At 45.7% G+C, this 15,381-nt stretch overlaps 1 protein-coding gene across 10 annotated transcripts in view; it reads right to left on the bottom strand.

The window, feature by feature from the left end:
- Window positions 1-6,306: 6,306 nt before the first annotated feature.
- Window positions 6,307-15,381, bottom strand: part of Il18 (interleukin 18) — a 27,204-nt gene continuing 18,129 nt past the window's right edge. For 6 of the 10 annotated variants that reach the window (NM_019165.2, XM_039080940.2, XM_039080944.2 and 3 more), the window contains 5 exons: window positions 12,845-12,928; window positions 11,655-11,666; window positions 10,175-10,309; window positions 8,815-8,948; window positions 6,307-6,656 (listed from right to left, as the gene is read on the bottom strand). In NM_019165.2, the coding sequence (NP_062038.2) occupies window positions 6,432-6,656; window positions 8,815-8,948; window positions 10,175-10,309; window positions 11,655-11,666; window positions 12,845-12,923 (585 nt within the window). In that variant the 5' untranslated portion in view covers window positions 12,924-12,928 and the 3' untranslated portion in view covers window positions 6,307-6,431. Of the gene's footprint in view, window positions 6,657-8,814; window positions 8,949-10,174; window positions 10,310-11,194; window positions 11,444-11,555; window positions 11,667-12,844; window positions 14,618-15,381 lie in introns of those variants that run through there. The other 4 variants (XM_063265006.1, XM_063265003.1, XM_039080945.2 and 1 more) reach the window with 4 other exon arrangements.

The following is a 15,381-nucleotide window of genomic DNA, read 5'->3' as shown; positions in this document are numbered from 1 at the left end:
TTGTGTTAGTGAGTTCTCTAGAGTAGCAGAACTTGTGAGTGAATCCTCCCTCTCTCTACATATGCATGGGATTTATTAGAGTGACTTATAGACTGTGGCCTGATTAATCAAACAATGGCTGACTATGAACAGGAAGTCTAAGAATTCAGAAATAGCTTAGTCCACAGGCTGCATGTCTCTGCTGATCTTCAGCAGTTTCTGGAATCCCAGAGAAGTAGGCTCTAATGCCAGTGAAGGAATGGATTTGCTAACAAGGCATGGACGAACAGGCAAAGAGGAAAGTGTCCTTCCCTCCCCTTCCATCGGCTTCCAGCAGAAGGTATGGCCCAGATTAAAGGTGTATCTTTCCACCTCAAGATCTGATTTAAAGACACCTGTCTTCCTGCCCCAAGATCTGGATCAAATGTCTGGACTAGAAGTGGGTTCACCCACTCAAATCGAGTAATAAATCTCTCACAGGTGTACCCTCCATTTCTGGATTGTAGTTTGTTTCCAGATGTAGCTAAGTTGACAACCAAGAATGGCTGACACACAGCCCATTTCTAAAGCTTAACTTATGCTGGGTGGATATGGTCGTACATGTCTGTGCCTGCAGGCTGAGGCAGGAGGATTGTCTGGCCTGGGTAGTGAATTAGTGAATGAGTAAGTTCCAAGTCAGCCTGGGTTCTTAATGAGATGTTGGTGGTAAAAAAAAAAAAAAAAAAGGTAAAAACCAGAATACTTGTCTTGTAAATGTGAGGACTGGAGTTTGGATCTGCAGAACCCCTGCGGCCTGCCTGTAATTCCAGCTTTAGAAGGGAGAGTGGGCTCCCCAGGGCAAGCTGGCTGGTATGGCTAGCCATACTGCCAAGCTCTGGGTTTGATTGAGCCTGCCCCAATTAATAAAGTGGAAGAGCTTTGGAGGATGGTTCCTAATGTTAGCTACAGGCCTGCACATACATGTGCACACATATGCACATGCATCCACACACTTCTGTGCTTATACACATGTAAACACACATATGAACACCACACATAAACAAAAAAATGGAAAAAGGGAAACAATCAGTCCTTTTTTTATTGTAAGGAAGGTTAAACTTTACTCTCAAATGGGGCTGGGGGATACTCCTATTTCTTCAGGAATCCTTATTTGGTTAGTGGTACAGACAAGTGGGATGTTCTATGAGTTGAGAGGGAGAAATCAGACATTTGACAAGGACATAGGCTTCAAGTTCAAGGGTCAGAATTTGAGCACTAGAAATGCAAAGCTTTTTCTGATAAGCCAGGCATGGTGGTTCACAACTTCAACTCCAGCATCCAGGAGGCAGAAGTTGGAAGATCATTGTGAGTTCAAGGCTAGCCTGGTCTACATTACAAGTTCCAGGCTAGCCAAGGCTTCATAGTGAAACCCTGTCTCAAAAACAAACAAACAAACAAACAAACAAAATCTAAGTTCTAAACTAATTATTTATAAGTGTAATTGAATGCCTGCAAAGGCAGTTTAAGATTGTGCTGCTGCTTGACTTAAGTTGAGGCATTAAAGCACCTACAGCAGATACTATCTTAAGTAAGTCTGGGGATGGCAGTTCATTCTTATAACTGTAGGATCTGAGAGGCAAAGTCAAGAGAATCCGGGACTCAAGGTTATCTTCAGCTATGTAGAGTTTGAGATTAGCCTGGGGTTATAGGAGGCCCTGCCTCAATGCACACACACACACACACACACACACACACACACACACACACACACAGAAGGGGGAAGGAGAGGGGGAGGGGGAAGGGGAGGGAGGGAGGGAAGGAGAGAGAGAGAGAGAGAGAGAGAGAGAGAGAGAGAGAGAGAGAGAGAGAGCCTGACCTGACTTCCCTTATTAATGGATTGAGGTCTGGAATTGTAAACAAGGACCACCCCACTGCGCTGTTCTGTGGGAGGGATTGAATGAAACTAGAACAACTTAGTAAACTCAGTCAGCCATGGATGGTAATGAAGACCTCTTAATTGAGGATGAGTGAATGATTCATCTCAGAAGCATGTGTTTATGGTTAAGATGTGTTTCATGATTTTAATTTTATTTGCATGAATGGAGGGCCCATGTTTGTATGGTGGTCAGAGGACAACCTGTGGGGCTCGGTTCTCTCTTTTCCTCGTGTGGTTCCTGGGGATTGGGCTCAGCCTCATCAAAGCTGAGGGCAAGTGCCTTTACTTGACCAGAGACTTTTGCCTTTAATTTTCCCTTTATTTTTATTTTATGTGCATGGGCATTTTGGCTGGATGTATGTCTGTGCACCACATGTGTGCAGTGCTCAGGGACACTAGAAGAGGATGTCAGATCCCCTGGAACTGGAGCTGCTATGTGGGTGCTGGGAATTGAATCCAGGCCCTGCAAAACAGCAGCCAGTGTTCTTAAAAGTTAAGCCATCTCTGCAGTCCCAAGATTTTGTTTTTAATTGTATTTTCCCTATACACTGACAGGCTCTAATCCAAAATGAACAACAGCTTTGAAAAAAGAAGAACAGATATCTCTGAGTCTTTCAGGAAACCTGCCTGACTTCTGGTTCATTTCTTTGTTTCGCTGGAGAACTTTGTCTCCTTCATCCCACTATTGTTTTTAGACTGCCGTCTTCCTCTCGCGTACTTCCATGATGACTTCCCATGTGAGATAAAGTTATGATCTTTATGCAAACATAAACGAACGCATCATCAGGCTGGGCATGGTGGGAGCATGTCTGTAGTGCTGGAGCTTGGGGCACTGAGGTAGCAGGATCAGAGGTTCAGAACTGGGTAGGCGAGATGACTCAGCAGCTAACGTACTTGCTGCCAAGTCTGATGATCTGAGTTCAACCTCCGGGATCTACATGGTGGAAGGAGAAAAAGTACACTCTTAAACGTTGTCCTCTCACCTCCACACATGAATCATGCTGAACATGCAATGACAATCACAGGTGTATGCACGCACACACACGAACATACTACTAGTAGTAGTAGTAGTAGTAGTAAAAGGCCTAATGACTACCTAGAAAAGCGAGGAAACCCTACTCTGTCTTACATGTATTCTTCAGGCTCTTTTCGCTTCCTTAAGCAACTTGTGCACACCTCCCTGCGCTTAGCCTGCCCATGGACACTGAGTTGAGAATTTGATTTGTGGCCATCTGTGTAGTAAATGACACGTTGCTTGCCATGTAGTACTCATTTCATAGGGGCAAGTTTGATCCCTTGCCTGGGTTCATTCAACTTCCCATGTCAAGGTGCCAGGAGAGAGAGGGGTGGCACCTTTCCAGGTTCTTACTGGAAGGCTTGGGCGTGCAGTGCTATCAGGGTGGAAGGGCCAGGCGGGGCCGATGTGTTGACTCTGTACATTGTGTGCTGCCCATGCTGGTGGTGACCTCACTGCTCTTGGGCCGGAAGGTATGGGTATCCTGTCTTCTATAGTAAATCTTTAACCGTGCAAGAATCTGAGGCTACCGGCCGCTGATAAGTGACAAGCAAAGCCTAAGTGACAGATGTCGCCTTCTGCCCCTCGATGCAGATACTTCACTGTGGCACTCCAGACTGCAGAGCTCTAGGGGCCTGCAGACTTATGAGTTATACTTTATTTATTCATTTTGTACGTGTTGTCTGCGTGTGTGCGTGTGCGTGTGTGTGCATGCGTGTTTGTCCACCCAAACTTTGGGACGTTGGAAAAGACCTGTGGCTTATTTATCTAAGAAGCTGGGCCCGGTGGCCCAAGGACGGCCCGCCTGCCTCTGGGTCACAGCTGCTGTTGCTCTGCTAGTCAAGGATGCTGACAAAATAACCAGAGGGCAGGGACTTGTTATCGCCACCCCCTGTTCTATTGAGGGGACGCCCGAGAATTCACCCAGCCAGGGGCTGTCCAAGGCCAGATTGGTACTTTCAGGTACTACTTTTGCATCCCCCTCACATAACAGATAACCCGTTATCTGCCCTAAACCCAGCCACCCTGCTAACTGATCCGTCCTCAGACGGGCAGCATGATGGCTTCATAGTTCTGGGGCACATCTAGAACATCAGGCCGGACTTGACTGACGTACCCTGGCCAGATGTGGAATGTATCTACTTCTCGGATAGGTGCAGCTTCATCCAGAGTGGAATCAGGTATTAAGGGGCGGCAGGAATGGATGTGGACCCTGTTATGGGCAACTGCTTTGCCACCAGGAACTTCAGCCCAGCAAGCTGAACTAAAGGCTCTAACCCAGGCTTTAAAACTGACAAAAGGAGCTGTAGCTAATGTTTACTGAAAGCAGATGGGATTACTGACCGCTGAAGGGAAAACCATCAAAAATAAGGAAGGAATACTTGCTTTATGGAGGCACCAGGGCTTCCTCTCAAAGTGGCCATAATTCATTGCTCCAGGCATCAGAGATAGCACAAGGGAACAGGTTAGCTGATGAAGCTAAAAGGAGGCTGCCCAGGCTTCCACTGCCAACATCCTGGTAGTCTTGCCACCCGCCAGCTCCCAGCCATCCATGAATGTACTGCTGAAGACAATGAGGTGCAAAGCCAAGGAGTTCACAGAAGACTCAGATGGCTGCTGACCTCGGAGGGCTGCACCATCCTATCCAAGGAGGTTGCTAAGCCACTCATCCTTCAGACTCATCAAGCTTCACACCTGGTCACCGAAAACTGAAGGAACTGCTGTGAGGGACAAGGTACAAAACATTTGACTGAGGACCCTTGGTTGGTCAGGTAATGTCACATTGTCCATGAACTCCTCAGGCCCCAATCAAGGAGCCGCTCCAAGAACCAGAATCAGGGGTCAATGGTCAGGGGCTAATTGGGAAATAATTGTACAGAAATAAAACCAGGAAGTAATTGCTAGTTTTTATAGATACCTTTTCAGGGTGGGTAAAAGCCTACCCTACAGAGGAGGAGACTGCCAGCGTAGTGGCAAAGAAGCTTCTGGAAGACATCATACCCAGGTATGGTTTGCCTGCCCTGCCTGGATCTGACAGTGGACCAGCATTCATCTCTCAGGTAACTCAATCTCTAGCAATCTGGGGGCCAATTGGAAATCACATCGTGCATTCAGACCCCAGAGTTCAGGGCAAGTAGAGAGACTGAATCAGACCTGAAGGAGGCCTTGACCAAATTAACCCCTGAAATGGTAGTGCCTGGGCATCTCTCCTACCTTATGCCTTATATAGGGCGGGGAACACCCCCTATACTTAGGTCTCATCCCCTTTGAGATCCTATATGGGAGGCCCCCTCCCATGCTGCAGTCTGTTATTTTAGCTGAACAGGACCAACACAAGTTTTTAAAATCCTTAGAAGCCCCCCATAGAGTCCAGAAGCAACTCTGGCCAGCCATCTGCCAGGTTTATGAGTCTGCTCCTTCCCTAACCCCTATTCCTTTGAACCAGGTGAGGAAGTCTGGATTAAGAGATGTAGCCACAAGACTCTCTGGAACTTCCCTGGAAAGGGCCCCACACTGTGATCCTGACCACGATGTTAAGGTAGACAGGATCAGGACGTGGATATATAACTGGAGAGATGGCTCAGTGGTTAAGAGCACCTACTCCTCTTCCAGAGGTCCTGAGTTCAATTCCCAGAAACCACAGGTGGCTCACAACCATCTGTCATGGGATCTGATGCCCTCTTCTGTGTGTCTGAGGACAGCTACAGTGTAGTCATATAAATAAAGTAAATTCTTTAAACAAACAAACAAAAAGAACCTGCTGTCCAGCCTTCCTGCCAGCCACTGTGAACTTGATGACAAGGTTGTTGCGTTGTCCCCTGGGGGTACCCCAATAGTGAGGGGCTAGTGGCTGGTGCAGCAAAGCTTAAGCAGCAAGCCAGCAGGATCAGGACACTGGAGTCGCAGTTTCAGTGGACTAACAGGGTGTGGGGTGACCTTCCATTGTTCTTGTGCCAGTTCACCTGGAAGTCTCTCCGCTGGGACCTCAACTGCCTGCTGGATAGTCGCTTAATGCGGGAGTGATGTGTGTGTACATACGTATGTGTACATGTGTGTACGTGAGTTTGGGTGCCCAGAAGAAGGTGCTGGAGCTGAGGTAATAGGCAGTACGAACTGTCTAATAAGGTTGATGTGTTTAAACTTTTCACAGTGAAACGGTTATAACGGCTAAATAACACATAATGTGGCCAGAGAGATATCTAAGAGATGGGAGATGATTAGGGTGTAAGGCCTCAGCATTGGAAGGGTTGAATACCTCTCTCAAGAATCAGTTGTTATGAAGTAAGGCTCATCCATGTGCTAATTCACATGTGGCTGATTCCTTTCCTTTTTTCTTCTATGTAGTGATGCATCCAGGACAACTCTCCAGGGAGTAGGAATTGGGCTGGACACGTGAGACAATTAAACTTGTTTACTCTATAAATCATGCGGCCTCAGGTATTTTGTCATAGAAATACAGAGTAGGTTATCATAAGGCTCGTGTATACTAATCGTCTTTCTGGAATACAGAAACCTTAATACCTAACTTTGATGTAAGTTAGTAAGAGTGAACATTACAGATTTATCCCCATTTTCATCCTTCCTTTTCAAAACGAGTTTGAAAGCATCATCTTCCTTTTGGCAAGCTAGAAAGTGTCCTTCATACAGGGAAGATTCAAATTCCATTTTGTTGTGTCCTGGCACACGTTTCTGAAAGAATATGAGATCACTTTTTATATCATCAATATTTTCAGGTGGATTCATTTCCTGTGGAGAAAACACAAAACACATAATTTTTTTTTTTTTTTGGTTCTTTTTTTTCCGGAGCTGGGGACCGAACCCAGGGCCTTGCGCTTCCTAGGTAAGCGCTCTACCACTGAGCTAAATCCCCAGCCCCAAAACACATAATTTTTAAGGATGTAAACAGCCGGGACAGGGGCCATGGATCGGAGGTTAAGAGTGCTTGCTGCGGGGTTGGGGATTTAGCTCAGCGGTAGAGCACTTGCCTAGCAAGCGCAAGGCCCTGGGTTCGGTCCCCAGCTCTGGAAAAAAAAAAAGAGTGCTTGCTGCTGTGCTCTCAGAAGCCTGCAATTTGGCTCCCAGTATCCACGTGGGAGCAGCTCACAAATGCCTGAACTCCAGCACCAGGGGATCTGACTCTTCCTCTGACCTCCGAAGAAACAGAATACATACATATATACATACATACATACATACATACATACATACATACATACATACGCGCGCACACACACACACACACACACACACGCGCGCGCGCGAAATGAAATATTTTTTTAAAAGAGGATATTGACAAATTGAATATGTAAGTTTCTTTAGAAGTATATTACTAAACAAACCTAAAACAGTTTTAATTTTTTCAAAAGTTAAGAAAAAACACTCTGCATATAGAATAGTATGAGTGCCGACCACCTTTAATTCCTAACTTCCACTCTTCCCATCCATTCTGACCTTTTCTACCCTGGAACACTCTCTCGCACGCAGGCCTCCTGACTCCCCTATGCCTAGAGAGCTTCCTTCTGTTCTCTTCCACCAAGTGGAGTCTGTGTCTGCTAATGATGAAGTAAAGTTCTAGCAAAATTAGCCACCTCTTCGGGCTAATTTCCATTCTTGCCTTTCTCCGTTGTCAGTAGCTAAAAACACTGATGACCTCCTCCTTAAGCTCTGTAGCTCTGGGCGAGATGCAGGAGGTGTCAGGAGGCTCAGCTTCCTCTTTCCTCGGACCCTGGAACTAGGCTGTGGCATGATTAAACCCAGTGGCTGTGCTGTGACTGAGTCTTGGTTTCCCAATAGCCCAGCTGTACTGACTCAGTCTATGGCCCCTGACTCTGCCTTTCTGCCAAGCGTGACATTGCACAGTAGTCTCTACTTTTGTCCTGAGTGCAGTCCTTTAGCTGGGTCCTGCCCAGAAAGGCCAAGTGCTGCTTCCTCTTTCTTTTGTTCAGACACCAGGATCTATCAGGATTAGGTGTCTGGAAGCTGTAGGTCCCTCACACTGGGTCTGTAACTGCTAGCAGCGCCTGGCTTTTCCTAGTCTTACATCTTGTCTATTTCTCAGGGTGTGTTAGAAAATATGGGCACTGCTCGATCCATGTCAGTCATAGAACTAATATTTTGGAGTTAATTTCCACTCCATGGTAGCAAAGATCGCCACGATCCTATGGACTGATGGAGAAATCTCAGAAGTGAAAAAGCATCCTGTCCCCCTAAGATGTGTAGATGACTCTGAGGGGTTGGGGGGGGGGCTTTCAACTCAACTTAGTCGTTAGAATTGATAGTCATGGTTTTTTATGAACAAGTATGGCCTCGCGTTGATGTCACATAGAGTACTCTCTCATTAGCATCTGCTTCTGAAACTGGGTCGGCTAAACCACAGCCTAAGGAGAGACTGTAAGCTGCAGGATTGATCTAGGACCAAGTTTCAGCTCAAAGTCTAGCTGAGAACTATGAAACCCGAGTGATTCATCAGGAGATGCAGTTGGGCCTTATCCAAACCCCATCTATGGCCACAGTAGCTAGGATCTGTGTTAGTGGGAGACCCGGAGCATCAGCCCGGGCACAGTGACACACACCTCTAATCCTAGCATCTGGGAGTAGAGATGGAAGGGTTAAGAGTTCAAGGTCACCCTCAACTCTAAACCTAGTTTAAAGTCAGTCTAGGATATAAAAAACCCTTTCTGAAAAGAAAACACTCAGCTGTCACTTCTCTCTGACCAGCTCAGAGATAAAATTAGACAACCAAGTATCATCACACTAGGCCAAAGGGCTTGACAGTTCCCCGCTACCATCCATTTCAGTGGCTATCTCTGCTCTCCGCTCTAGATAAAAGGTTGGTCTGAAGACCCCTGGATTTTATCATTTTGTCCATTAATAGGACTAAAACCCAAATGAAACTGAATCTTACCTCAAAGGAAATGATTTTGTTTTTACAGGAGAGGGTAGACATCCTTCCATCCTTCACAGATAGGGTCACAGCCAGTCCTCTTACTTCACTATCTTTGTACATATATATTATCAGTCTGGTCTGGGATTCGTTGGCTGAAACAAATACTAATAAGTGAGACCACTGCTTACAATAGTTTTTCCCCAAATCAGCATCTGTAGAAATTTAGCCAAAGGCTAGATCCACCTTAATCGACCAATCGCTAACCTGCACTCAGTTTTGGCCAGTCGACAGACATGATGCCCCACTGGCCAGACACCCCTTAAAACACACTTACAAGGTGTTATGAACCATGAGTAGGCAACATGAGTGTGCTAAAAATATTCTGAGTCGGGGCTGGGGAGACAGCTCAGTGGTTAAGAGCACTGCTCTTCCAGAGGTCCCGAGTTCAGCTTTGAGGCCATGGCAGCTCACAGCTGTCGGTAATTTCAAGATCTGACACCCTCACACAGACACACATGCAGGCAAAACACCAACGTACATAAAAAAAGATATTCTGGGTCTGTTAAAGATACTCTGATATCCTTTTGAGTGTGTTAAAGATTCCACGAGCCCTGCTGGGTGTGGATGCAGACACTGTTGTTTCCACCTCTCAGGAGGCAGGGGTAGGCGGATCTCTGAATTTTAGGTCTGTCTGGTCTATAGAGTTTTAAGGCTGCCAGGGATACATGGTGAGATCCTGTTCCAAAACAAAAACAAAACCAACCCTCAAACAGAACATTATTCTGAATCTAAAGACTGTGTTTAACTGTTGAATGTTCAACAGAATATTAAAAACCTATTTGCTGAGGTAAAAACCTTAGGATAGGATTTCCCCCCCCCCCCAAAAATATGCATTCAACCAGGCCCCGAAGCATGTGATTTGGAACTTATATCTTGAGACACACGGTGAGCGTGCCATCCTCTGAGGGAGGTGCTCTGTGTTCTGACAGACGGCAGGTTCATTTATTTCAAATTATGGCTTCTGCTTTGCTTTTCATTTTGAGTTTGGATGGTGTCAGCAGTGTGTTTAGCTATAACCAATGGGGATGAAGCCTCCAACTTGACAGGGCTCTTCCTCAGAGGATGCGGTTAAAACAAGGGAAGGAGTGATACACACGTAGATTCAGAGTGACGTGGCCTCTGCAGTGCCTGTATTGGACCCAACTCCTCCTTCCAACTAAAAATATGGGCGCTCTCGAAATTGGAATTATATTTACTACTGTGGCTCTCTCTCCATTTAAGGATGGGTCAAAGGCGGCAATATTTGAAAGTATGGGCAGTAAAATGGAGAGAGAATAGTGGTCATCTCTGTGTTTATAAGTAAGCAGGGGGAAAGTACCTGTTCGGTCGATATCAGGCATGTCCTCGAACACAGGCGGGTTTCTTTTGTCAACGAAGAGAACTTGGTCATTTATGCTCCGCATTACTGCGGTTGTACAGTGAAGTCTGCCAAAGTGGTCTGATTCCAAGTCTCCTAAAATATACATCGAGTCATTGATGGTTAGGGCTTTTTGTTCTTTTGTTTTTCCCAGATCAACAAATAGACCTAGTACTACCGTTCTCCAGAGTCAGTCTAAACCTCTAGATGCAGCAACAAGCAAGCCAACTGCTGTTTTCATCTGCTTCTGAGACACAGAACTTCCTGTCTGTGCTCAGAACTACTCTCCTGAGCAGCCTCCTACCCTTCTGTTTCCTTACGCTTTGACTTATGCTGTCCCGTCCGTCTCCTGCCCCTGGGAGCTCTTCCCTAGCTCGTCTCCTTCCTGCCCTGCCCTTCCCTTCTAACTTCGCATTGTACTTCATTATGGCATCTTGTCAGTACGGTGAATCCTTAACCTGCTTATGCAGATGTGGGAACTGTCCCATGACAGGCTCACCCGTGGGCAGTACTTGGTTTTCCAGTGGAGCACTGTCTCAGTTTACAGCTGCAACTTCAAGTCTTGCTGCTTTCTGGATCTTTATACTTTCCCTACAGGGAATTCTCTCTCCCTCTCCCTCTCCCTCTCCCTCTCCCTCTCCCTCTCCCTCTCCCTCTCCCTCTCCCTCTCCCTCTCCCTCTCCCTCTCCCTCTCCCTCTCCCTCTCCCTCACTCCCTCTCCCTCTCCCTCACTCCCTCTCCCTCTCCTTCCCTCTCCTTCCCTCCCCTGACCCCCACCCCCATCTCTTTTCTCTTTCGAGACAGGACTTCTCTGTGTAGTCTTGGCTGTCCTGGACCTTGCTCTGTAGACCAAGCTGGCTTCAGACTCGGAGATCTGCCTGCCTCTGCCTCCTACGTGTGCTCCACTACACTAGACCAGTTCTTCTCCTTGTCTAAAGAAAAATACTGGGAAAGTGTCCCAGCGTCTACGACAGAGCCCACCTGCACTCCGAGTAGTGGGCCGAAGCTTTGATTTGCCAACCCTTCCTTCTCTTCTGTCAACCTGGCATTTCCACTTCCTATCCTGGACAGGGAGTTTAGACGCATTGTGCTAACACTGTTACAACACTAAGGCAGGAGGATCACAAGGTTGAGGCCAGTCCAGGTAATATAGTGAGTTCTGGGTCAGTCTATTGAACCAGTGTCAAACCAAACCGGACAGCTGAGATCTCCGAGAATCCCGCGCTGGTGCTGTAGACAAGAGTTATAAGATGGAAACAACTTATAAGTCTATCAGCCGAGGAGTTACAGCTTTATTATGCTGTCACCGTAGGAATTTAATACAACTGTAATTATTAACTACCTTAGAAACAACCCTATGGACAGTTTCTCCCTGCTGACAGTGGATGTGTCTCAAATGCCTTCTAATTTCCAAAGAAAGAAAAATAAATGTATACTTTACCATTATCTTCAGCTAAAGGGAGGAAAAGAGAAACACAGTATGTTAGATTATACAGTTCAGCTCAACATGTCCCCTCTCTCCTGCCCTTCTGCAGCTCTAATCTTCCTTCCACTCCCCTCCCCCAACTCTCTCTGTAGACAGGGACATAGTATATAGGTCTGGCTCTTCTGGAACTCACTCTGTAGATTAGACTGGCCCCAGACTTACAGTGGGGACTTGCCTGGTCCCCACTCCTCACTCCTTAGCCTCTGTGTAGTAGCGATGGACTCTTTTGGCCTCCAGTAGGAATATCAGATTTGATAAGCATTCAAGATCCCACAAAACTAAGCCTATTAGGGTTCATGTGTGCTTAGATATGTTAGGTATAAAACTGAAATCCAGGGCTGGAGAGATGGCTCAGGAGGTAAGCGCTCTTCTGGAGGACCCATGTTTTGATTCCTAGCATCCATATGTCAGCTCACACCACCCAGTTCCAGGGGATCTAGTGTCTGCTTCTGACCTCCATGGACACTGCATACATGTGGTGCACAGACATACATGCAGAAGAGACACCCATATACATACATTATAATAATAATAATAATAATAATAGTAATAGTAATAATAATAATAATAATAATAATAATAATAATAATAATAATAAAGAGAGCTAAAACTCCAGGATTTGTAAATCTCAATACATAGCTAGAGTATTTTTTAATAAAGCAGCAAACTTTTCTTTTAAATTTATTGTTTAAATGGAAAAATATTTAAGGACTTTTCCAGGAAGCTTCCAAAGAAAGCTGAACTTTCAGTGAAGTCAAATCCCCCATGGAAACTTAATCAAAAGAATCTCTATCCCTCCCTCCCTCCCTCCCTCCCTCCCTCCCTCCCTCTCTCTGGCTAAGTATATTCACATGAATGGTGTACACAGAACTCTAGGCCTAGAATATCATGACTAGCATTTCTTTTGGGAAGCAGGGTTTTCTCAATGACACAATTTCGTGGGATCTTCATGACGGGCCCCAGGCACCATCTTGGTGAGCCACTGTCAGAGTGCCACCCCTGAGATGGGACCAGGCACTGAGACCTTGGGGGACATTAACATTGCAGTAGAATTTGATGACAAACAGGAGCATAAGCTCACTTTATGAGTTCTCTTCTTGTACCCGTATTGGAGCCCTGCATTTGTCATGCTGGTTTAGACTTACGTATAAGGTAAAGTGTGTTGTCAATAAACATCATTTCTTTGAAGTTGACACAAGAGCCTTCTTCTGGTATGGCAGCCATTGTTCCTAGGGAAGGCAAAGGGTCACCTGTGAGGAGGCCAAGACTGCTCTTTGTACACATGAAATGAATGAACGCCTGACCTTCTCTTTTTTAATAAAAAGATTTTTTAATTTGTCTTATATATTTGGTGTTTTGATTATATGCATGTCTATGCACCACATGCAGTTCTTATAGAGTCCAGAAGAGGGCGCTGGATCCAGCTACCATGGCAGGGGGGCGGGTGCTGGAAGAGTAGCCCAGTGCCAATAACTGCTGAGCCATCCCTCCAGCCCCTTAATGCTGCCTTTCTAAGCCTCCACATTTGAACGTCATTCATCATCCAGGATGCTGATGACCACGGCAGGTGCTTGATAAATGTGAAGCATCAGTCTATAACACGTGTGTTTGTATTCTTTCACAAATCATTAGCGATTGGAATGGGGAGAGTGCCATCTCATTAAATAATATTTTAAAGGGTGACTATGGCTCACTAGTGAGTTATTAGTTTGGTGTTCCCTGAGGATGCTAGAAATACACCCTTAAATGGGAACCGGTTCTGTCTGAACTTAAAACTCAGCGGCCTCCTGTAGATGAGACGCTGAAGGTTCAGGACTTGGTTGGTAAAGGAGAGGAGGTGATAAAAAGTGGCACTTCCACCTGGCGTTTGGGGCAGGGTGGGAGATGGCCGAAAGGTGGGTCCCCTCCCCAGGCAGCAGCAACTTTTGATCTGAAGTCTGGGTTGTCTATGTCTGTGAATGAGTAATACATAAATATGACATTTCTGCAAAAACAAATAATACTCTTGAATTTGCTTTCCCTCACCCTATTCTACAGTTACACATGTGTAGCCTTTCAGAATTTTGTCATGGAATTGTCTTGGAGCTCTATGTATGAGAAATCCCTGACTTTGGGGAGAAAGCACACATGTTTATCCTCATCTGTTTCTAAGCTGAAATGTAGCACCCCTCCTTGTGTTATATGGCAAATACACCACAGTGTCTTCAGTGTAACCCCAACACTGCCACTAATAGAAATGCCCCCTTATCATCAGGCTACGGTTGCTACTGGAGTCCTCAAATATGGTTTAAGTTCTCTATTACGTTGAAATTACCCCGATAGATCTCGTTGCTTAATGTATTAAGAAGGAACACAAAAACACTACATAAAATTGTTAAAGTTTTTTTGGACAGCACTGGTGAGGTTGAGACAGAAGGACCAGGAGTTCAGGGCTATGTAATGAGTTTGCTACATAAGTCCCTGTATAGCATCCACCTCCTTGGCTTTTAAAAACTATTCCAATTAAATGAGTTTCCTGCATTTAACTTAATGTGACAAATAACAGGCTAGGTGATAGCAGCAGCCTCAGGTCTCCCTGCTCGCTCCCCAAGGTCACTGGCACGTTCCTTTGATCTCTTTCTCTCCTACAGTACATGCGGAAGAACCCTCTGGGCTTCCCTGCCCCCTAAACTCAGGATCCACTGAAGAAGACGAAGTTAAACCTTCAGTCTTGTTTGCTGCCTTTTCTCTTTCGAGACAGGTGCTGTTACCCTACGGTGGCCTTGGAATACCAGTCCTTCTGTGTCAGCCACTTGAGGGATGGGAGTATAAGTGTACACCGGCACAGCCTTGTGTGCTACCACAGCTGTATTTGACTCTGGGTCCACTCTTTGCCTTTAACACCACGGGCAAGCCTTACTCCTACTTCCTCTCTGGCTTCTGGAGCTCAGGTGCCTGTGTGTGTTGCTAATCTTCTGTAGCCTTTGCTCCTGGTAATCTGTTAATTACAGTTTTATTTCAGCAGACTCAAACATGGTACCTTCAGGGGAAAACTTCAAACTTTCCCTACACCAGAGGATTAGCTGGTGTCTCCTGCGGTGAAGCCACTTAATGGATGGAGCACGCAGGGTGGTGACCGAGTCAAAATTCTTAATTGTTTTGATGGTTTGTAGTTACCAAGACTGTGGTCGAGACTTGGTCTCTATGTCAGTGCTGGAGGAGCGGCCTTGGTTAGATGTTCAGGTAATTAGAGTGGAGCCAAGGGCAGGATGGACAGGATGGACAGGATGTGCCTTTTCACATCAGAGAGCACTTAAAACTTATTACCCCCTCTCTGTCTGTCTGTCTGTCTGTCTGTCTGTCTCTGTCTCTGTCTGTCTCTGTCTGTCTCTGTCTGTCTCTGTCTCTGTCTGTCTCTGTCTCTCTGTCTCTGTCTATCTCTGTCTGTCTGTCTCTGTCTCTGTCTGTCTGTCTCTGTCTCTGTGCGTGTGTGTGTGTGTGCGCGAGCGCATGCATGCGCATATGTGTTGTCTGAATTTATGTATTCTTTCTAGCTAATCAGCTTGTTAGCTGACTAAAACAATAGTATTTATAAATATGTGCTCTACATTTATTTTTTTTTTTAGCAAAATCTGAGGTCAAGTAGTTTCAATAGAAGAAGGAAATTAAACCTCAGTTGAAAAACTTAATTTTAATTAAATTA

The sequence above is a fragment of the Rattus norvegicus genome, chromosome 8 (assembly GCF_036323735.1).
Source record: "Rattus norvegicus strain BN/NHsdMcwi chromosome 8, GRCr8, whole genome shotgun sequence".
NCBI classification, from domain to species: Eukaryota; Metazoa; Chordata; class Mammalia; order Rodentia; family Muridae; genus Rattus; species Rattus norvegicus.
The sequence above is the reverse complement of the archived record's forward strand: the minus strand, read 5'-3'. Positions and strand labels throughout refer to the sequence as shown.